Source organism: Ambystoma mexicanum, chromosome 3q, assembly GCF_040938575.1.
Source record: "Ambystoma mexicanum isolate Mex_15411 chromosome 3q, UKY_AmexF1_1, whole genome shotgun sequence".
Classification (NCBI taxonomy): Eukaryota; Metazoa; Chordata; class Amphibia; order Caudata; family Ambystomatidae; genus Ambystoma; species Ambystoma mexicanum.
The window spans coordinates 1,058,297,215-1,058,322,466 of record NC_090926.1 but is presented as its reverse complement, the minus strand read 5'-3'; the positions used below and the strand labels follow the sequence as shown (position 1 = coordinate 1,058,322,466).

Genomic DNA, 25,252 nt, shown 5'->3' with positions numbered 1-25,252 from the left:
TCATGCCCATGTCGACGCCCCCTTCCGATCTTCGAAAGAAAGATGCAATACTCTGCGATTACCACTAGATGTAGGACTATATTCACAGCCTGTGATTCTAAGCAGATTAACAAGCATCAGAAAAATAAATATTTATACTATAACTAAGTTACCCCTCTGAAGATAAGCCTGGCTGCTCAGTCACTCTACCAATCTGTGTAGTACAGGCCTACATTTGACTTTAACAGCGTAGCGGGTGTTAGGCAGAGCTTGTATGCAGTACCCTTTGGGACCACTACACACAACTATGAATACAGGTGTAAGCAAAACCAGGTCTGTACTACACAGTTTTTGGTAGCGGAGCTGAGCAGCCAGGCTTATCTCAAGAGGGAATATGAGCTGTAAGGATGTTACACAGAGGTCTACAATCACAAGTATTCAAACAACCTTACACTCAAGGTTTCTTGGTTAAACACTTATTAATTTATTCAACAGTCAGTTATAAAACATTCACTAGAAGGAGGCAGTTAAATATCATACATCAATACACTTCAGTACTATACTCGTTAAGTTTCTGAGGCATTTAAACTACTTTGAAGGAGGAGCAAAATGACATTCAGAATACTTTGAAGGAGGAGCAAAAAGGAATAGGTTTAGAACATAAAATAATTTTAATTTCTTAGATAGTGCAGATTAACCAGGTTACTCACCGTAGTGACCACCTTACTCCTAAATCCATAGTCCCCTTTCCTCCATACTTATGGGACATCTCTCCGTCCTGTGGGACGGGACCGGAGCACTTTGTAAAAAGCATCCAAAAATCATGTCCAAAAATGTGTTTTCTGGCTGTGGACCCAGACTCAAGCTGATAATGATTCCAGCTTCCATGAGAGTGGACCTGGAATGGTCGTCATCTCTCAGCAACCTGTCGGTGGGTGCGGGATTTCAGGACCAAGTCCGTACGGTGACGATCACGACGGACGACTCCCTCCTGGGGTGGGGTGCGACGTTAGATCCTCTTCAGGTCTCGGATCTCTGGTCGCCTCAGGACAGGCTCCTCCACATAAATCATTTAGAGCTTCTGGCGATCTTCCTAGCGCTCAGAGCGTTCAGACCGATCATAGCCAACAAGGTGGTTCGCATAAGCACGGACAATGTGGTGTGGATGTATTACATCAACAAGCAAGGGGGAACCAAGTCTCCCCCTCTCGTGATTTGTAGTGGGCTGTGCTTCATGGTGTTTGGCTGCTTGCAGTGCACATCCCGGGCCAGCTGAATTTCACAGCGCATGCCCTCAGCCGGCGGACAGTGGTCAGCTACGAGTGGGAGTTGAAGGCAGAGGTCCTCTCATGGATTTTCTTGCGTTGGGGCACACCGGAGGTGGACCTCTTCGCTACGGCGGTAAACAAGAAGCTTCCACAGTATGCCTCCAGAGGGGGGCTGGGAGCCTCCTCTCTGGGGGATGCTCTCGAGATCCCATGGCACAACATGAGAGTTTACGCCTTCCCGCCTCTGCCTCTAGTTCACCGAGTAATTTGCAAGCTGAAGAACTCGGTGAACTGTTCCCTTCTACTCATAGCCCTGGTGTGGCCGGCCAGGTTTTGGTTCACAGAACTTCAACACCTGTCGGTGTTTCGGCCGATCAGGTTGCCAGTGACTCCAGATCTTCTTTACCAGGGGGAACAGCAGCTGTGGCACCCCTCCCCACAATCGCTCCTAGGGGTATTCATGCACACCTGGTGCTGGGCAAGGTAGCCACGGTTGCTTTTCAGAAATATGTCCCTTGGGAGTCCATCGCTAGGGCAGCTACTTGGGCCTCCCCATCTGCTTTTTGTAAGCATTGTCTTGACATGAGCTCAAGAGCTGATGCTCAGTTTGGTCAGGCTGTGCTGAAGAACCTTTTTCAGTAAGGGGTATTTCCATCCACCCATAGTTCCTGTTAGGAGTGTTTGGGAATCTCCCATAAGTATGGAGGAAAGGGGACGGGATGTAGGAGTATAACCAGGTCACTCACCGTAGTGACCACCTTACTCCTAGTCCATAGTCCCCTTTCCTCCATACGCACGCCCGCCCGCCGTCCCCTCTAATAAGGTTCCTCTGTTATTGCTAATAGGTCTCTGACCTGGCGATAGTAAAGGACTGATGGGCGATATGCGGGGCAGAGCCACGGTGGGCGGGGTTACGGCCACATGCCGGGCCCCACGCAAGAAAGAGAGGAAGGACACATTTTTGAAAAACATTTTTGGATGCTTTTTACAAAGTGCTCCGATCCCGTCCCACAGGACGGAGAGATGTCCCATAAGTATGGAGGAAAGGGGACGGGACGTAGGAGAAACCTAGAGTTCACCAGAAGAGTCAAGTCAATTCAATTCAATAGAATAGGGCAAAGTCAATGGGCTAGAGTCTTGGATAGGTAAAAACTGTTCTGGCAAGTAAACAGAAGTAGTTTGTAAGCAGAAGAATAATATGTTGGGTCACAAGCTGATTAGGCCTGTTAGTTGCGAAAGTTTCAAGCACTTTCAGTGCGAGAGGTAAGTACTCTGTCTCGTTTCACAGTACCTTTCAAATGAAGAAAAAGATGCAGCTGACGACTTCTGTTCCCGCCAGTTCCTGCAGATCTTGCTGTTCCTGAGCCTCAGTCGTGGGGACAAGAGGGAGGACATTGGGGGGACTCCTGCACTGCACGGGGACTGGTCGAAAAAACTGGTACTTGGCAAATCTTCAATTCTGGTAGCTGTAGTAAAGCACAAAAACTGGTGTCCCTCTCCCTGGATATTCGGTTTCCTGCAGCACTCTGATGAAATACACACCGCTCAGAGAATGGTATCCAGGTGGCTTATGGGTCGAGTTGATTGGTCTCACCAACTCAAAGGAAGAAGTCGTCCTTGCAGGGCATCTCTGTCGAGATGAATTTAGCGATTCGGACATGCAGCAGAGCTTCACCGGGCAAACCAATGGTCCAGGAATTGCAGCAGCCGTCCTCTTCCAGCGTGTCTTCGGATCTTTCGTTCTAGTGGTTGACTGCACCTTCCAAGCCTAGAGACTCACCTTTTATCCAGTTTCCTGCCATTCATTCCAGCCAAGCTGCCATTCACCCAGCAGGGTGGCTGTCCTTGCCGGAAAGTCAGCCAGCCAATCACGCCAGAGTGCATTTGGGTCTCCTAGGAGAGTAAGCACAGGGGGTTTCGGGCACCTCCCTCACTTCCTGCCCACCCCAGACACTCAGGCACCAGAGGCGGTCTTTAGTCCTGAAGCCTGCCAAAGGCGATAAAACAAAGGGACCAAACCTGGTTTGGCGCACAGAGCAAAACTCTAGAAGGACCTTTCGATAAAGAAACAGCGAAAAAAGAAGACTGGGACCTGTTTAAACAAATGGGGCTCAGACGCCATCTTGAAAAACATGGCTCCCGCGGGTTAACGCTACCGATGTTCGCGGTCGGGAAAAATCATGGCAGTTCATTGTAAAACCACTGCCACCAGCCATTTTGATAGGAAAGGGTAGCATTGGACTGCTACATGAGTATCTAGACACAGGGGATACTAGGTAACCCCTCCAGCACTCTATTGTAAGATAGGGTGTGCTGGGTCTAGGAATTTAAAAAGACTAGTAAAGTCAATTTCACTTTACTTACTCTGGGAAACAGTAGTTTATCCCAGAGCAGTTTTTTAAACCTTGGGAAAGCCTGTAAAGGTTTCCCTGTGCCACTGCACTGAGGGTGCTTTGTGACACACATAAAAAGATGATGCCTATGGAGTGGTCTAAAACTCTATAACCAAAGAAAACACAAGAGTAAATACACAGAATTAAAAGTTAAAAGACCCAAAGTTTAGCAAAAGAGCTGGAGGTCTCTAAGGAGGGAGGAATTGGCACATTTATGAGAATTCTTCCTAACAGCGGGGAGGTGTTTTTTTAATTAGGTCTTGCATTTTCAAAGTATGTTTAGGCCACGTCGAAGAGCCTTTCCCAGCCTGATCTTTGGTGGGGCGAAAGGAGGGCCTTTTTGTGCGCAGTGTCTGATGCGACTTTGGGGGCCGGTTTCGGAGGTCTGGAATTACCCCCAAGCAAAGCAGAGAGAGCCACATACCACAGTCCCCACCAACCCTAGCACACCCAGTACTCCCATGGGACGCCCCCCAGCAATGCAGAGAGAGCGCCACATACCACAGTCCCCATCAACCCTAGCACACCATGTTCCCCCATGGGACACCACCACCCCCAGGCCAGCCAGATGGCGTACACCAAAGTGGAACCCCTGACTCACACACATGACCACAGCACACATCAATGCATGTAACTGCATCTAGATGAAGCTTGAAGAGTGTGTTGCAGTGTGTACCATACACATCCTGTGACACCACTAACAACATGCCTTACAATTCCCTATAGGATCATCATCTGACACGGCTGGGGATCATCAGGTGACGTCAAGGGAGATTGGACATCGTCGTAGACGACAATTGTCATCAGGAGCAGACACTTCTGATACCTGTTGTGTCCCTATGGCCCAGGTGCACCGTCCTCAGGAAACCACCATCCATGCTTCAGCACCAAACTAGCAGGCCCCACTGGTCAATCGCCGCTGCAGCGCCTGCAAACCTGCAGCCACCGCTGGCAAATCCCCCTGCTGCCACTCCCACCTGCTGCCACTCCAAGTGGACCTGTAATGTAGTGCACCTCCAGACCAGCAAGATTCTGATGGGGAAAGCACACAAGACCATCATGCTTGTGAGGCACCAGGGTCAGGCGATGAGTGGTGTATCTCCACGCCAGAACAACTGGGCACATTCAGCCCAATGGGCCTCCACAGTCCAATGCGCTCCCCTACGTCATCGCTGCAGAAGTTGACCTCTCGCCTGCAGCGCATTGAGCAACATCAGGACACGCTGAGCAGACTTGTGGAACACCTGGAAGAATCAAGGCTCCAACGCGAGGACTCGCGGTTGCGGTGTGAGAGCAAAAAAAGCGTAAGCGATGGCCCAGAGGACAGGGAAGATTTAGAGGCTTTTTTCGTGGACACCGTGTGGGCCTAGACGCTCAACGATTTCGTGGAGTGTCGGCCGTGGGCTAGGTGCTTAATATTTTTGGACGTGTGTGTGCTATGTTCACAGGATGACGTCGCCGTCACAGAGCCACTGGCCTGCTAAGTGGAGTCAGGGGCCCACACACTAAGGACACCGGATACTGCCCTCGATGGAATCCTCCATCAATTTGATGGAGGATTCGGCCTGCATTGCGTAAACAGCCCAGCGCTTGGTGTGACAGTCTTTTAGAGTTTTCAGGCTGAAAAGTTTGCACGACTTGCAAACCTTTTCAGGGTGATCCCTATGGAGGCAGTAATTGCACACTCAGTGCGTGTCCTTCCAAGGAATTTTCTATGACAGGTATGGCAAAATTTAAAAGGTGTTTTTTTTCATTATAAATGGAAAGGGAAGTTAGGCTAAAAAAGGGAAAAGGGGTGGCAGAATATGCATTCTCTAAAAGCAGTCAGTATGAAAGACCTCCCTCTTCTCTCCCTACTGTAAGGGCTGAAGCCCAAAGAGGCCCGTGAAGGCCGAGTCTGGTTGTCGATTCAGTGAAGTCCTCGACAAATGGAGTTGTCCGCCGAAGGCTGTCGAACAGTTGGATCACGCTGCGGCAAAAGCAGACAATAAAGAAAATAAGAGAAGTTTACAAATAAACTTTTCACTAATCAAAGGCATCAGCCTGGAAAGCAACTTGCGACCGACCACAATGGCGGAAAGAAACAGTCTGAGGGTCCTCGACGCGTGAAGGACAATGGGGACAGTATACACCACACTAGGGATAGCATTACTAACAAGCCCTGTCGATGTCCGTTTTCGACTCGAAACACAATGTGATGATTGGGTTCCCCTAGAGAAAATCTGTGAAATTCAGTTACAATAAAAATTTTGATAGAGGGACATTATGGTTAAGTTGCCCTACTAAAAACCCGTACAATTCACTAAAAAAAAGACTTTATGATTTTTGCCCTACCAAAAACCTGTGGACTTCACTAAAAAACCTATTCAAACGTAACATTATGGGTCAAAGTAAAACCGAAAAACTCCTGAAATTCACCAGTTATGGTAGGCTAAGCAACCATAACTGGCCGCACCATTGTGCACTGCTACCACTAACACCCAGGACATCAAAGATGACATCACTGATGACATGACATGTGTAGCCCCTTCGTTTTTGCTCACTGCCACATCTAGGCTAGGTGGTTTTATTTACTGACAGTCGGAAAATTAACTTTCAAAAGTTATAACATTTATAGATATTGCTATTCTCACATAATCTTACAAAAGTTTCCCTACATTTTAATCTCATCTTATAATGTACATATGTAGGGGAAAAAGCAGACCTGAAAGAAAGCTATCATTTTTGTGCGTGAGTACAATCATGTACATTATACACAGTTGCTAACGATACTGGCTCTTGTTTGATTACTGTACTCTCCATATATAAGCCCAATATTTGTGTGCATTGTGGTCTATTTATGTTGTGTGCATTACTAGAAATATGAAGTGAGGCATTATTAGCAACTTAAAACATGTTTCACACACCAGAAAAGTCTGATGCAGAAGTATTCACCGTTTTATTGTACAACTTTGGAAAGTGCAAATATAGAACCTCTGTGGGGTATGCTGCAGGCTCTACCTAGATTTCTGTATGAGTAGGTTTGTGTACTAGAAAGAATACTGCAATGGAATCTTCTTTAGAAGCCTATATTGCGTGATGAAGTATGTAGTTTATTACACATGTCCCGATAACCCCTGATACTTTTTTTGGCAACATGACATTCACAACACCTTGTCTGAAAATTAAATATACATGTGATGTCATCTGTGATGTCATCAATGACATTTGTGATGTCATCTTTGATGTCATGGGTGTTGGTGGTAGCAGTGCACAATGCTGCGGCCAGTTATGGTTGCTTAGCCTACCATAACTGGCTAATTTCAGGGGTTTTTCGGTTTTACTTTGACCCATAATGGCACGTTTGAATAGGTTTTTTAGTGAAGTCCACAGGTTTTTGGTAGGGCAAAAATCATAAAGTCTTTTTTTTAGTGAATTGTACGGGTTTTTAGTAGGGCAACTTAACCATAATGTCCCTCTATCAAAATTTTTATTGTAACTGAATTTCACAGATTTTCTCAAAGGGAACCCAATCATCACATTGTGTTAATAAAGTTTTTATGCTAAATATACACTATCATCATGTGATCTTGGGAGATATGTAGGCACGGACTGAGACCCTGTCTGCGGATGGAGGCGGACGAGGTCATTACTACCGAAACAGTCAGGGGCCATCTAACATAGTACTATTGTTTTACACAAAAAATGCTCAACTTAGAGAAACACAAAGACATTAGAATTACTAGTAAATAAATAGGGAAACAAACAAAAACCATGCATTTAATGACCATATAGATTGAAATGGATTGTACCATAAAAAAAGAAAGTGCAACTCTAACGTAAGTACCTCACAGAAACTCTGCAGCCAGGACCGACAGTAGACGCACACACTTCAACGAAGAAAAATGACAACAAAAAAGTTAACTTAATTTTTCTTATATGAGTGTGGACTTTTTTTGGTATAAGGGGCAGAACAAATAATTTCTTTCTGTTCTTTTCATACAGAAATGTGCAGTACTTTGGAGTGAATAGAGGAGAATTTTCCACATGGGGAAATGGCCAAAGATAGCAACAGTAATGGTACACAGTGCTCTGCATAAGCAAAATAATGGTCAGTATTTTATGGCCATTTAACATATATATATTATTTTGTAGCAGACCAGGGGGAAAAAAAAGAAGAAATGCCAACAAACGACACAGAGGAAGACAGGCTAAAAAGAATAGAACTTAAAATGGATGCACTGAATGTCAACTTTAATACTATAAGGGAATTTGTAGAAGAATTATTTAGAGGAAAAATATGGTATCACTGTGCCACCTGTCCCTGCCCCCCTTCTCCATTCCCTAGTAAACTGTCCCCAAACCTTGAACAAGAAAATAGACGTTTTGATGAAACATCCATCCCTTCTTCCCCACACAAATCATCTCCTCACAATCAGCCCGTGTTGAACCGTAATTCCCCTATATTCATATCAGTGTCTGCATCCCCCTGTGTTTCTGTTGATTAAAGAGTGTGTAGTTTTTTAGGAAGTGATTGTATATTTGTTGTTGAGTAAGGGGTTGAGAATTTTTGTTTTTTTTTAAAAGACTTAAAATGTTCGCAAACAGCGCGCCTGTTCGAGCTAGCCGTAAGCAATACAATGTTGATGTTCTAACGGCAATACACCTACCCGTACAAATGCCAACCAAGATGGAACTGGTCTTAGAATGCACCATCTGTGCAAGTTGTGCGTAAATGAAGAGAATGGGGCTTACTAAGGACATTATTCCTCTCCGTACGGCTCACAAACAAGATAAAACCTGTTCCTAGAACATAATAGGTGGGCGGGATGTATATAAATGAACCAAATTGGAAGTGTCCCAAGGATACTATATCTGTCCGTATGGTCCGGAGCAAGATGGAACCATCCGTAGAACAGGCGCGATGGCCGGAATGTTCATTGTCAAACAAAATGGAGGTGTCCTAAGGACACTGGACCTGCCCCTGCAATCAGATGATGTACGCACATGCGCAGTACACCCATAAGAACTGGGAACATCCCGCCTGTCCCTGTCCATCTCACTTGTGTTGTACTTTTAATTAGTTGCAGGACCCGAACACTGTCCGTAGAAAACTGGTGCGCATGCGCACGTTTGTTAGTCTACATTTGCTGTCGTGCAGGCATGCTTTTCCCTCGCGGATGTGTTCAGGACGTCATCATGTGGCCGCACCCACGCTGAGCGTGTGGAGTAATTTGCGCACTTTGTCTGCTTCCACAACATTTTAGAATAACTTACACATACGTGGGAAATTATTTTTCAGTATAAAATCACCATTTGACATTACCCATACAATAGCTCCACCTGTGAATGTGTCGTTTGCAATTTTTGCAGTGCTTTTCAGCGAGCAATATGGTCACGAGCCGCACCCCTCGACCCCTATAAATGGCCACACCCCCGAGCTCATCTTCATTGTGCTTCTGGCTATAGCAGTCAGAGGTGTGCTCCCTTTGCTACTATAGCGACCATTAGCCAAATAATCCTCATGGCATCCATGGCTGCTGCTGTTGCATTAGCCTCAGCACCACCCCCAAACCCTCCGCCGCCACCACCTCCCCAAGGGCCTGCAGAGGGATATACGGGTGAGGATGTAGAGATCGAGGAAGAAGAGAATGAGGTGGAGGAACTCCGCACTACAAACAATCGCCGGGAGTCGTGGGTGTCGCGGTTGTTTTCCGTTTGTGGGAACGTACCGAAAGCACGTGCGAACCTGGTCAAGTGCAACCAGTGCCAGTTGGTGCTGAGTCGCGGGAGACCTGGTGCGTACAGCTTTGGTACGACAACCATGAAGGGACACCTAACGTCGTTCCACAGTGCGGACATCCGGAAGGTGGTCCCATGTGAAGAACGTAGTAGATGGAGTTCCTCCACAGCATCCTTTGTGTCCGATCCTCTCACCACAAGAGACACTCCTGTGGGGGAGCGCATCCCTCCAGCTGCCTCACAAGCCATTCACGATGCTGTTGACCCTTACCTTTCGAGGGTCACAATATTGTGTGTGTACTGTGACGCAGTACTCTGCAGGGGGGAGAGTCTTCGAAGTGCTTTTGAGGCTACGGTCACTGAGCACGAGAAGATCTGCCCACTATCCAAGTAAAGCCCACCCTATATCTTTCTCTCTCCACCATGCCCTTCTAATCTCCGTGGTTGGTGTCCCTTCCTTACCCTTCGCTTGCCCTCCTCTCCTAGTGTGTCGAGTCCATAAAAGCAGGAAACTGGAAAATTACAAAAAGGCTCTTTTCAGAGCCGCCTTTCTCAGTGTAACAATAGAGCTATGAAAGGACCGTCGTAGGCCCCCTCGCATTTTATTTTACAAGTCTGCGGACAGTCATGGGACACACAAAAATGGAGGGTGGATGTAAAGCAAAACCAATGTACTTTTCGCTCTGAGTAAGTGGTGGCTCTTAAAAGAGCCTTTCGGTGATGTTGTGTGTGCTTCAAAAACTATAGGTTGGAAAAAACGGATTGCCAAATAGGTGACTATGATTCCAAAAAAAGTTGCAATGCATGTTGTACATTGCGAAGAAAAATTTGATTGCAAGCATATGTGAGATGGACTCCTTCTCTGCGAAATATGAAAGAGCTGCGAAACAAAATGTTTTCATTGTGGAATGAGGACATGCCAACATCTCTTAGAAAGGCACAAACAGCCTTATTCACATGACGCCTCGCTTTCTCCATTTGTGGGCCAAATGCAGATGAACGCAGCAGCCACTTTTGTCTTGGTGCAATACGGGAAAAAACTATTTTACAATTTGGAAACATGTCGATGACTTTCGCAACTCCTTCCTTCATTGTAAATTGCAAAGAAATTCCAGAAACATTACCTAAACTGTTTCAACCGCAATTAATGATAAGTATATCAGGATGACGCCCTGTCTGTAAAGTAGTGCAGAGAGGTACCAAGTCCAACCACCTAATTCCGCGCACGCTATGCCAGTGCACTTCCACATGAGGCAATCCAAGATCTGTAGATAGACCGCAACTTTCTGCATGCACCTTCAACCAATGTATCCATGAGTCTCCCAAAATCCAGATAATCTGTTTTCGAGCACACAGAGCCATGGCTGTCTGGTCTCCTGTCAGAGAAAAGAAGTTCTGACTAAATTTCTCTGTACAAAACACACAAACTGACCTTTACTGACCAATCCCTACCTTCGCATTTGCATGCGTCTCCACCCCAAAATCCCCATTGGTAATAGGCGCCGCTTGAAAACTACTGCCATGTTCGCGGACAAGTACAGGAGCAGAGCGTGACTACTGTACATTTAAATATTATTCCCCTTGAAGGTGGGCTCTGAAAAGAGCCTTTTTTTTATTTTTGGGCAGATGTCTTACAGACACCAGTTATTTTTATTTTATTTTTATAGTTTTTGTTTACTCATAGAACCATTACAGAACCTTCTCCAAAGCAAGCCTCACATTCCAAAAGAACATGGCATTTCCCAATGAAGATAACGCAACACCATCTGCTTCAAAATAAGCAGCATTACTAGGAACAATGTTCTCGTGGCTACAGAAAAACATACCAGCACGTAACATAAAAGCACGCATGCCGCGATTAATGTTACACCTGCCAATACGTTGATCAGGACAGAAAACAGAACTATTGTCCATTTTCCTCTAGGCAGTAACCCATAAAAAATGTATTTTGCAGATGGAAAGATGTTCAAGACTGCTTCAACCAACTGTTCCAAATCTTTCAGCAAAGTATGTGAACTCACGTAGCCCAAATGACAAGCACCGTAGTGCAAAAGTACCACTTGAGGAATGGTCATCGTTCGCATCTCGGTGCAAATTTGGAGAAGTGCTGCAACATTGCGATCAGTCTCAGCGCTCCACACCACCTCCACGCCTCTCACATCAAAATTATGTGCCACATGCCTACTTTCCGTATAGAGCTGTAAACCTTGGACAAAAATATCTTCAAGGACCAAAACCCTGACTCTCTGCGCCTCTGCCATCATCAGTATACGCACCGTCTTTCGGCACAAAGGAACAATGTGAACATCTGATTGGCTGATGCCCACAGTCCCCTGTCCATGCTCGATTTGCTGTAGAAACCCATATGTGACACGCCCTACCCGCGGACAAGCGTTGTCTACGTGCGGCATGTAACTCTCAGTCCTTCTACCCTTTCCACATCACTTGCGATTCCATTTCCTCATTGGACACAGCTAAGCAGTCACACAACCATCCACCAATCACATTACCCATCCCTACATCTAACTCCGTCATCAAAAGTTCGCACTTCAAATGTACTATTGATCACTCTGAATGCAAGTCGCATATCACTGCAAAGCACCTACTTCAAAAACTACTGTGCAAGTGTCGCGGATTTCTACGTACAGCTCCATCCATGCGCATATGCACGCGTATAACCTACAGGTATGCATATTTTACTCAGAGAACATGTGTAACTCTTATGATTTCATTTAAACAAATTAATACCACTAAATCTGCATAGGCAATACATACCAACGGTCGCCCTTTAAGTACAAGATGTCCCATTTTTCATTGACAAACCGCACTACTTCTTACTGTCTCCCGCATAACCTATACATATGTTTTAGAACCCTCCCTATTTAGTGGGAAACTCAATGTTCTATTAGAAAATGGCAAAAATGTTTACTGCCCACATAAATGCTACTTCCAATGCGATCGTATGAGAAAAAGTAAACGCTCCCGATTGCTGTGGTGACATCTCCCTTTGAGGGTCTGCCGATTTTTCGAAATCGTACTTATAACAACATGAAAGTAAAGAATTTCTCCCCATTTACTATAATGACCTATCGCTTACAAACCTCTCTGCTATAGATAACAGAGCTTAAACGAAACAAGACATTTTCGTGACCTAAAAAGTATACGCATTTCTGAAGCACATACAACTGACATACTGCAAGTAACATAGAAAGGCAGCACATAGTGAAGTGAAATGCACACATGCACTGTGTTGAAATATCAAAGAAGAATACTCTGACGAAAAATACACAATTAACGTGTACAGTAACATCACAGCTTTAAACACACAAAGTTACTAACTACTTCTTTTTACATTCGCAGTGAAGACTACTCTCCTGAAAATCAACACCATCTACACTGCAAACGACATATCCGAAGAAACCTGGTAATTCTGGAACAAAACGGCTAATACATTCCATTACATTCCTTTACCAAAACAAAGGAAGCCTCAACTACCGAAACTTTACATCCTCCAACAAAATGTGGCACAAAGCACAAAACTCTTCACAACAAAATCGGCTACCAGTACTGCTAACAATGCTCCCATTAGTCCTGATATAGTAACAAGAACCTATAGTAAAAAAAATATTTTTGCAAAAATGTTTCGCCACAGAGTCCTTCAGAATCTAATAAGAAGAGGACCGAAATCATCCTCACCCCTTAAAAGCTACCGTAGAAAAATAATCCTACAAGCTCTCATGGACAGTGCAATCATTCTCAAAAGGAAGTTGTTCATATTGGTGTTAAATAGAATGAAACCACTAACAAAACTAAGTACCAAACTGCAAAAGAAACTTATCAATAAACGGAATGTGAACAAAAATAACTTTTTACATATTTGTGGAGGTGAATGGAGTCACACAACAACCACAGAACCATATTTTAATGAAGAAGTATACAAACAAAATCAAACAAACACAATTGCCATCCATAGCAGTGGACGAGGGTATGAAAAAATCAATAACAGCATCATGTAACAAGAAACACTGCTTAGAAAAGTATCCCCTGAAAACTCAGAATTACCTCAAGATATGAATGAACCAGACCGTCCAGTATACAAATGGCAGTGCACGTCAATGTGTGCCTTTCCTAACAAATATTTCAAATCTTTACATCAGTTCCTCAATCAGTATGTGAAAGGTAAAGACAAAAGTAAAATTAAAGTGCTGCAAAATATGGATACCTGTCTAGTGCGCAAATACACAGGACTAAAAGGACATTCATTAGCCTGCATTTCTGGACCTATTTGCAAAAGCACTTTCCATGATATCAAAAAGGATATCAATACATCATTCAAATATACGAAATCTAGTGTATAAAATATACTATGCTAAAAATCCAGCTTCAGAAAAAATAACACTCTTCTGCATGGTACACCCAAGTATCTACAAGAAGAAACTGACCGTATCCATAGGAAATATTTTGGAAGTGAAATTCACTTACAAAATGCAATAGTTTTAGAACAGACTACCAACATTTCTGCACATAGCAACCTTCTATTACACACATACAAAAAAGAAATACTAAAATTTAAAAGTGCATCGGCTGAAATACCAAACCATGTGTGTGTGTTGCCGTAGAACGTTTTACAAAAGGAACACAAAAAATGTAGCTATAGCATTCAAAATAGAAGACAATGAAGATTCCAAATGGTTTGAATTAGCTCTCTACCTTTTAGCCGAAAACAAATATGAAACAAGTGAACCCCTAATATGTTGTAGTTACTGCACTACAAAACTAGACAACAACCAAAGTCCTTCACGTGCTATCACAAATAATTTGGAATTGTTCCCACTACCTTGCAACAACTCAATTTGTACGAGAGCATCATAATTCAAACAGTTCATCCATTTCAAGCAATTATACGCCTTCACCCAAAAGCAGCAAAATTAACTCCCTCTGAATTGGTGAAAGGCATTCGTGGCAAAGTAGTTTATTTGTCATTAGATCTTACAGAAAATGTACACACTCTAGGAGTGCAACGTCCAATAGAGCATTCTTTAATTGTGTTGGTAAATGGTGTACCAACAAAAGACAAGAAAATTTGGCAACAACTGGTGGACTTACATAAAGTTAGACAAGCACGAATACTACAAGGAAATAAATATTGAAGAAAGCTTAAGGGAAACAACTGAAATAATTGAACAGTCATCAGAAACTGGACAATTTGAACTTCTGGATCCTGCTGCAGTGTCCACTCTTTTGGACCAGTACACAATTCATCCATTGCATTCCAATGAAAGCATAGATGATGCACTAGAAACTTACCAAATGCCACAAACCAAAGGGTCACCAATGAGCATATGGGAAAAAAGTATAGAAGCACCTGCTTTTCCACTGCTATTTCCTACTGGCAAAGGTGGCCGGTACGATGATAGACCCACTCAGATTACGGCATCAGAATACCGCTCATTACGAATGTATTCACAAGATCCATATTTTGTCTAAACCTGGGAATGCATATTCCACCTACTCTTTGAAAGTGAACTAGCAACCCTATGTTATGGAGTTGCACACATATTGAAATGTGGAACCAACTTTCAAAATATGTCAGCTACGCAATTAATACAAAAAGTACAAGAAAAAGATGAAGGTTTACAGTCAAGTATAACAAATTTGTTTGCAAACATGCATGGTACAAAAGAGTACTGTTTCTGACGGCACAGAGACGTACGTTGCATGATCAGAAACCTTGGACCACTGACTTGGTTTGTTACACAAAGTTGTGCAGAATATGCATGGGAAGATTTACATGAGTTCTTACGCATATCAAACAACAACAAAGCCAACATTCATTTATTAAGACCTGGAGAACTTTGCTCTCTAGATCCAGTAAATGTGTCAAGATATTTCCATCATCGTTTCATTGCTATGCTACACTTTATTTGCAATAAAACTGTTCCTCCCCTCGCAGAAGTGCAGCACTTCTTTTGGAGAAAGGAATACCAAGCGAGAGGAGCACCACATATTCACATGCTTTTATGGATCAAAGATGCACCTAGATTTGGTCACAACGCTGATGCCACTGTTTTGCAGTTCATCCAAAAATATGTCACTTGTGAAATCCCTTCACAACGGACACGCAGTGACCTGCACGGGCAGATTTTACAATTTCAAAGACACAAATGTGGCAAATATTGTCGCCGCAAATACAAAAACAAAGGGAAATACTACACCAAATGCCGGCTTGGTTTCCCTAGACCAGTTACAGAAACAGGTGAAGTGAACAACTTCATGTCTTCAGTTCGACATAGTGTGAAAGGTAAATCACCTATGAACATGTACTACATAAAAAGAACTGCGGAATGTAAATATATCAATGATTACAATACAATCATTGCCCTCTTATGGAATACAAACATAGATGTGCAGTACATTGCAGACAATTCCACTACTGTTCCACGATATGTCACAGCCTACTTAACAAAAGCTGAAAAAAAAAAGAGTTTCAAGACCTGTGGGATGACTTATCAGACAAAACACTATCTCAGAAATTGTACAGCATAGGCATAAAAATGCTCTCTCATAGAGAATGTGGCGCCTATGAAGCAGCAGATCGTTTAACTGGTACTGCTTTGTATGCAAAATCAGACAACATAGTATGGCTAAGTCTTGTTCCTGCTAAATCTAGAAAAAGAGTTCTGAAATCATATGAGGACATAGAAACAATTGCCAAAAATGATCCCAACAGCCAAGACATTTTAAAAAAACAATTTACTGGACACATACTATCGGAACAGGAGTAGAACTTTGGAAAGCATGTGTCTATACCACATAGCTCAAAACTTTGCATACAAAAATAATATAAAACCCAAAGAAAGCAAAGGCAGATATACAGTCACAGATTGTGAAGGCAGCTTAGTTAAACTTACAAAACGAAGCTTAATTAATCATGTTAAATTGTCATTAAAAACTCCTCAACAGAAAGAACTATATTACATGTCTCTACTACAATTTTTTAAACCATGGAGAAAGGAGGAAGAGATACTAGATAACCATGACTGCTATGAAGATGCTTTCAAAGCAAATGAAAGCACTATCGCCGATGTGAACTTCACGCAGTGCAAAGCAATGTTGCACAATGAACAGCAACACGAAGAAAAACTTCAGGCCCAACTAGATAAGGACTCTTCTGACAGTAGTCAACCTTCTGTAACAGGAAGTCAAGAACCACTAGGACAGCCACTAATAGCAAATGAGGAAGAATTAGCTACGACAGAAGTGGAAAACACCATGTATCACTATCAAGAAAATATAGAAGACTTAACTGTACAACAAGCAAAACTTAAAGATCAGCGCACCATTTTTGAAGATGTAACAAAGAAAATTGCACATGGTGTGCAACACGAAAATAAAGAATGTACCTGCCAAAATTACAAACCAATACTGCTGTACGTCAGTGGTGAAGCTGGGTCAGGAAAAACATTCTTAATCAAAATCATCAGCAATTTCCTTCAGCAATTGACAAACAACAAACTATCAGCTCTTGTAACTGCCCACAACATAGGCAGTGTCACTTTGCACCGATTACTACTTCTTCCAGTAGAACACCAAAACAAATTATACTACAAACTTTCTGCAGAAGCTCCAATGGAACTACGCAGAGTATTAAAGCAAATGAAAATGCTAGTAATAGATGAAGTGAGCATGGTCTGCAACCTAATGTTGGCTTTGATTCACCTCAGATTGCAAGAAGTACTTAAAACAAACTACGAAGAACTCTTTGCAGAGAAACACATTATCATTTTCGTAGATCTTCTACAATTGACACCAGTGAAAGGTGAACCTATTTTTAAAACCGTAGCTCTGCCAGAAAACTGTTGCCAGCATAGGAAATGTCAACCTTTGGCAACATTTCCAATACAGATAATTAACAGAAAACATGCGGCAATCTGCAGATCTCACTTATGCCAACATCCTAAAAAGTATTAGAGTTGGTGTACTATCTCAGGAAGCACAAGCAATATTGAAAACAGGCACATTCATGCACTTTATGGCGATAATGCATGTGCTACTGATGTTATGGAACAATTAGCGCACAAAAATGTCAATTGTATGGCCTTAATGCCAACTCTTGCAAGCTGTGTCAAATTCAATGAAACAATGTTAAATAAAGAAATGCAACCAATAATTGAAATTTGCGCCACATACAAACTAGACGTACAGGGTATGACACTACCCATGTGTGAGCAAGCCACAACAAGACTAAGTAGTTTAGAAAATTCAATATCCAACAAAGCTGGGTTGGAAAAAATATTAAAATTATCTTTAAATTGTAGAGTAAAGCTGAAACGTAACCTTGACGTGGAGCAAGGGCTAGTTAATGGGGCACTGCGTAGAGTTGTTGGCTTTCAATCATATCCACGTGACAGCAACATTCAGTTTGTCAATATTCGCTTCGACAAACTTTCAGAAGTGAAAAGGATAGGGCGCTCAACTGCTCAATTCCTTCTGTTCAAAGACATGTATGCACGTAGAGAACAATTTTCTGTAACTCTTGCATATGCAGTCACAATTCATAAATCCCAAGGTCTTACCCTAGACAAAGCATTAATAGATATAGGAAACAGTCTTTAAAGAAGGCATGAGCTACGTAGCACTAGCACGCTTACGTACAATTGACAGTCTATTTCTAATCAACTTTCATGCAAATAAAGTGACCGCTGATATTCCTTGCATTGTAGAATACAATAGACTCTGTTCACTGTACACCCCCCATCTGAAACAATATCCTGTTCCAGAAAAATTTAAATGTGGTAAAATAAAACTAATTCAATCAGAAATGCAACAGAATCTGACAGCAAATCCTTCAAAGAAAACAAAAGAAGGAAAAGGTTCATCAATTACCACAAGCAAAGAAGAACCTATTACGGAAAGTAAACCAGGTACTTCTGCAAAGAAGGAAGAGAAACTCTGAAAAAAGCACTCTGATACGGAACTAGATGGTCCATTCAAATTTTCAAATGAAAGTGGTGTAAGTTGCTATGCAAATGTAGCAATGAATATTCCATTTCAATTGCCACCAATGGTTAACAATATTTACTTACACAGTACAGACCAATTGTGTTTGCAAATATTAGTCCTTCATAGAAACGCAACAAACAATCCTGACAACACGTACAGTGTTTACGGAATAAGACAAGAATTGGACTACTGTGCTGGAATGGTGAGATTCACTATAAACACACAGGAAGATCCACAAGAATTTCTAATGTACTTACTACAAGTACTGGAAAACAAAAGCATGCCTATGAATGAAATCCTCCAGATTTCATACATGTGGAAACATACATGCACTCTCTGTAGCAATGTCATACAGGAACAAATCCCAAATGAGCGATTTGTGTATGTATCCATACCTAATTGTGAATCCATTCCATTTCAGCAACTGGTACAGATTGCAAACCATGCCAGATTATGTACTATGTGCAATTCAGACAATCGCTCCACCTTACTGATACAAACTCATAGTACACATAATACTTATGCTGGTACGTTATAATGCAGGTGGTATGAAAAACAACTGCAAACTGACCGGATTCACACACGGTCAAGTGTCACTGGGAAAGAAAACCTTTCCAACAGTAGGTATAATCTACCATGCAGGAGCTACAACCAATGCAGGTCATTACACTGCATACATTAAAAAGAAATGTGGATGGGTGGAATGTAATGATAGCACCATTACTCAGCAGAGATTGCCAGCTAATCTTACAAATTCGTATTTAATCTTCTTAAAGCCAAAATTTAACGACTAATGTGTACTTCAACATTTACAAAAAATGAAGAGAAAGCCTACATACAGCTAGAATACGCCAACAGGTATCTAACTGCCCAAGAGTGTATAACAACAACACAGGGAAATGAATACCACAGAAGCATAACAACAAACGCACAGTTAGAATATGCCAACAGGTATCCAACTGCTGTTAAAAATAGTAAGAAGGCTACAAGCATAACATAAATGAGAAAGAACAAGTAAACACTCAAAGAAAGCAAAGAAATAGTTTGTAGCATAGCAAAGGGATTTTTTTCTCCCAGACCCAAGGATTTCACAAACAAACACAGAAACTGAGCACAATGCACAGTACACTGGTTTGTAAACTAAGTATGAGGGTCAAAGAAAAAAGCTAAACCGTCTATTATACAATGTAAGAAGTCTTCATAAAATGCAAACACTAACATGTTTTTTTCTTTTATCACAGAAATTAAAAAAGGCTAGGTGCGCCAAGTACTCCAGTCATGTAAAACATATGTGGATTCTGCACAAATTAAACAGTAAGTATAATTACAGTCATTTCATACATATGCGAATCAACACGGCTAATCTAAAGCAGTAATATGGTACAGTGACTGTAGGCTGGACCTAGCATCTTTGATGTATAACCCACCACCTACGCCCTACGGGCAAGCAACCCACACTATAGGTCCTACTCACAAACATCGCTACATATCAAAACCATGGTGCTTCTAATTTCACTACTTTTAAGGTTAGTTTTGCGTGCGTGGTCTGCAGCCATGCAACCAAGCCACTAGAACATGCACACAAACACAGCACCACACCACGCCACGCCCATGTTCACTTATAACCTCACTTCTTATCAAGACTCTGGGTCCTGGCCACAACCACCGCAGCATGTCACACCCATAGCGGCGTACTAATCAATAGCACACCCATAGGAAAAAATAATGCAAGAAGGACAGGTACTCAATTCCAATGTTTGCTAACACCACACGTGTCCTTAGAACAGTTTCAAGGTGCCTGTGCACAGCATGGACTTAAATATCCCTATTAAAACCCTCATTTTCTGTGAGTGATGTGCAATGCTATAGGCGTATCTGTAGCTGTGATATGCAGCAATGGTTGCCATGCTCCCAAGACTCTAGGCCCTGGCCACAACCACCGCAGCATATTACACCCATGGTCACTTATAAATGAGTGACACACGCATGCAATGAAAGATTATAACCATAGCATGCACTCATTTTGCACCCAGGACTCTAGGCCCTGGCCACACCTACCAGATACATAAAGAAATATGTGGGTGTGATGTATGAATGAGATCCTACACTGCTTGTCGGGAGGGTCAGCACTCTTCCGTGTATGACCTACAGCCTGCAGCCATGCACCCAAAACTGTACGTTCTGGCCACAACTACCGCACTATGTAAAATCCATATTGGCTTAGAACTTTAGCATTGACAAATGTGTTCTCAGGTGCATGGCCTTCGGCCATGCACTTAAGACTGCTGATCCTCCCCAAAACCACCTGAGTGATGTGTGGTAGTAGGGGTGCAGCGATAGTTGTGGTATGCTTCAGTGGTTCTGGCCAGAGACTAGAGTCCTACCTGTATGCCCATAGATATTTCAATATATGGGTGGGCAGTGGCTTATACCTCCAGTGTTTATAATTTTGTTCTTAGGTGCATGGCCTCCGGCCATGCCCCCAAGACTGTACACACTACCCACAACCATCTAATTGATAATCAATACTACAGGTGTATCCATGGGTGTGACATGCTGCGGTGGTTGTGGCCAGGGCCTACAGTCTTGGAAGTATGGCCTACGGCCATGCATCCAAGACTCTAGGCCCTGGCCACAACCACCGCAGCATGACACACCCATGGCGGTGTACTAATCAATAGCACACCCATTGCAAAAAATAATATAATAAAGACATGTAGTCAATTTCAATGTTCGCTAACACCACGCTGGTCCTTAGAACAGTTTCAACGTAGCTGTTTGCAACACGGACTGAAATAGTACCCTTATCAAAACCCTCATTTACTGTATGCACAAACATTCCAAAGAAGGCGTGCATAGAGAATATTAACACCTACAGCCTGAACAAATACATTTTTTCACCCATCTCTTACTGTGTGAACCACCCCAACCACTATGACACAGCAAAATAGGTTTAAAAATAGCATGTTTCCGCTGCGCTGTCGGCTGATCCAAGATGGCGGGCGCATCCAAACAATCTGATGCACAACACGTCTCACTGCAGCCAATTGACAGAGACGTCAGGTGTCTGCGGTCATGACGGAAGCCCCTTAGCCAATCGGTATCTTGTCCGCTGAGCAAACAGGGAAGTGTGACCGCGAAGCGGACATAGATATCACTAATTTTTTAGACCTACTTTTTGGTCGTTTTAAAGAAAAGTACTGGACGGATTGGCACCAAATTTACAAAAGCACGCCATCGGGACCAAGCCCCTGCCGCAAATTTGGTGAAAATCCATCCAGCGGTTTGGCCTGTAGCCGTGCACAAAGTGTTTCCCCCATTCAGTCTATGGGAAAAAAGACGTTTTGGGACCCCCCCTATAACTTTTCTCCCCCTTGACCAAACCACACCAAACTTTGCGAAAAAATTCAGAGTGGCCCATATACTTTCTTTTGCAAAGTGAGGATTCGTCCAGGGAAAGCGGAGTTATAAGCCGCCCTAAAAGTGCTCTTCCTATGGAAACAACAACTTAACCATAACTAAACGGCCTATATATATATATATATATATATTTATTTCCTTTGTCACATAACATACCATGGCTATTCTTACAAATCGTCCACAAAATGTTTAAACCAATAATTACCAAAGCTTTTTATGTAATGAAGATCATGCATAAATAAGACATTTTGTTATGTTATTGGATACACATTTACTGAGAAACAAGCGATGGCTGCTTAATAAATGATTAGATGTAAAGACTACATTCACTCAAAACATAATGATGGTGTGCAATGGCCAAACATGTCTGGATCAGCCCATTTTAAGGCAGGTAATCTACCTCATATAATTGTCAAATGAAAGTACATTATCAGACTGCTCCACATAAGGTGTGATATAATAATAATTCCGACAGGCCAAAGTTTGATGTTACTACTTGTTAAACATAGTTCTGAGAGATCCCAGGAGTATGTGTTTTAGGTGAAGAGGGGAAGGGACAGGTATTGGGTGGAAATGGACATAGGAATTAGTATGCCCATAGGCAGACAACGGGTGGGTAAATAACCAAACAAAACCTAAAAGCTGTGTGTCCCTCCTCACATGCCATTTCCCTTCTAGATGTACTCCAAAGCAATAGTTCCGATTATAGGTGCACAACTAAAAAGCATTAAGAATATCCTACCATCTAGACTGCTGAGAATCTTTAAACGTAATTACTTATTTTTACTGAGTTCGTTCGGTGATAGCCTATGACTGCCCCGGAAATAGAATGTGAAAAAACACCCCAGGCTTAACTTCTCCATTCATTTCTCTAGGGGAACATCACAACCTACAGACAATCGCTTCATTAATGTAAAAATGGAAGCACGGCTCTTATCCTAGCCTATAATGAGACATGACTGGTAGCCTGTGGGGTCAGTTAGAGCAGCATGGTCCCTGCTCTGAGATGGAAATTTTACATGGCCCTATGATGACCAGAGACTAATGGCAGTCATCCTGATTTGGCTCTGGTCCTATAGGTAACACCAGCCTGCGCTGGTAGACGCATGCTATTAACAGAAACACTTACCTGGTCCTGCGACAGGCAACGACTGATATGGTGCAGTTCCAGCTTGTCCTGGCTGGTTCATGTAGACATTGTGCATTGGTGATCCTTCAACCGAGCCAGATGGACTGAAAGTGGCAGGGAAATTAGTTGGTCCAGATGACTGGTAAATCACTCCACCAGCGGGAGGAAGGGACTGCAGCTTAAAAGGAGAAAAAGAGCAGTTGAAGCGCCATAGATGTCGGACAATTATGGACTGAAAGGTAAGGGGGTCATAGTCTGTACCTGGGCATAAGGCAACGAGAACGCAGGCATCTGAGCTCTCATTTGAATGGTCTGCTTCTGCTGCTCCAATCGCATTTGCCGCTCCTTCTCTTGCTCCTGCAGACGCTGGATTGCCAGCTGGCGCTGCATAACTAGGTACTCCTGTAGGAAAATCGAATGAGTTGGTGACCTCCTCAATATGAATTCATACAGTCTGACAGAAATCCATACCCATTTACAACATTCACTGCCAGGCAGAACCCATACCTACCAGATCTGTGTCGTGTCTGGCATTCAGTAGGTCCAGAAACCATACCCATGTGGACCATCCACTCTCCATCCAGAATTCATACCCCTTTCTAAAGCATTCACTGCCTTTCACAAATCCACATGACTGCCCATCATTTACTCTGAGCAACCCACAGTTAGGTAAGATTTTAAGATTTATGATAAATCTTCCTTAACAGTATCAACCCCAGAACTTTTTGCGTGGACTTGGTAACTATTTTACCTTGTCCCAAGGTGAAGGGGAATCTTTATCAGCTCTCATCTAGTCTTTTACTCCTTTTACGGGTGATTGTTTTATGTCTCTCTATAGTGTATGGTAAAAGATATAGTTTACTACAACATTTGAGCTTAGGCGGGGTTGCCCCTTTGGGCTCCCCGGTTCATTTCTTTTCAAATACTTGGGTGAACTAACGTTCCGAAGTAGTAAAGAGTGATTTTCATCCCCTTTACATTTTGAATTAGTGAGCCAGCACACCACACCTTATAAGGAGTGCTGGGGGATACAATCTATCCCCTCTCTAACTTACCTGGTAACATTTTGTTACAATTGCGAGTTTACATGAATGGCTGGTGGCAGTGGTTTTACCTTCATGACTTTTAATAATTTTTATTCACAGGCTGTTAATTCAGCCTTGTTAATGCACAGGAGGGCCACCATTTTTCTCAAATGGTGAGCTCCTTTTTTCACAATTTCTAGTGTGATTGTGGTTTCTGATGTCTTCCCCTGCCATTCTAGGCAGGAACGACCTCAGTGAAGTTTTGTCTTCTGCAGGAATCCTTCAGATTCCCTGTTAATGTTAAAGGACATTTGTACCGCGCACTACCACCACCAGAGTGGTCCCCTGTCGCACTGGCGGCTCTGAAAAAGGGAGGGAGGGCGAGTTAGTGGGCGAAAGCAGGAAAAGTGCAAGGGAGCAGTGATGTGCTGTTGGCAGCCTCAGCCCGGTGGGTCCATTGGCTGGGCCTGGGGTGTTTGCGGCCAGTAGTCGTGTACTGTTGTGGAAGTCTATGTGTGTTTTTGTTGTGTTGTTGCAATGTAGTGATGTTTGTACGGTTTGTTGTGCTGTAGGTTTGTGGTTGTGTTTGGTTTCCTGCCCAAGATCCAGAGTGTCTGAGAACGGAGTCCAAAACTCTGCAGCCATTTGTCTTTCACCTTGCCCGAAAGGAACCAACTCCCAGTGGGGGCCTGGCTGTCCCGATTGGACAGCCAGACTATTCCTTCCTGTAAAATGCAGGGGGAAATTGCAGCAGTTGTGCTTTAGTTCCTGTTAAATACACCGAACCTGGAAGCTGCTGACGAGTCAACCACTGGAGCTGAAATCGAAGAGGATAAGACAGCTGTAGCGATTTCCAGCGACTGGAGAGTCTGCTATGTAACCAGAGCCTGCTGTAACCCTTCCCTCCAATCAACCTGGGGGTCCAGATCACGTCGTCTCCTACCCAGAGGCTGGTGAGATCCAGTAGTCTCAAGAAGACCTGCATTTTGAGCCATCCCATGACCTGCTGCGACCTTGCTAGGCGCAATAGCTCAATACCCTCGCAATCTTGAGCCATTGTGCGGTGAACAGTCCTCCGAATTACGAATCTTGCTGGATCTTTGGTGGCATCCTGCTGGACCTCCAGAGACTTTATTTGAATCCTTGAAGTCCCCTCACAGAGTGCTGGACCCAATAAGTGACGAGAATCCAACCAGCGATATTCAGTCTTCTCCTGGCTCCTGAAAAGGGTGCCAAAATCACAAAGCCACGACCAACCTCGAAGAAACTCTTGCCCGAGGTCTTCACCGTTGATCCCTGATGCAAATTCCCTTC

The 25,252-nt window shown here is 43.1% G+C and overlaps 1 protein-coding gene across 4 annotated transcripts in view; it reads right to left on the bottom strand.

Annotated features, from left to right (window-relative positions):
- Positions 1 to 25,252, bottom strand: part of HGS (hepatocyte growth factor-regulated tyrosine kinase substrate) — a 793,272-nt gene that overhangs the window by 229,502 nt on the left and 538,518 nt on the right. For all 4 annotated transcript variants that reach the window (XM_069655261.1, XM_069655264.1, XM_069655262.1 and 1 more), the window contains 2 exons: positions 23,175 to 23,315; positions 22,914 to 23,091 (listed from right to left, as the gene is read on the bottom strand). In XM_069655261.1, the coding sequence (XP_069511362.1) occupies positions 22,914 to 23,091; positions 23,175 to 23,315 (319 nt within the window). The remainder of the gene's footprint in view (positions 1 to 22,913; positions 23,092 to 23,174; positions 23,316 to 25,252) is intronic.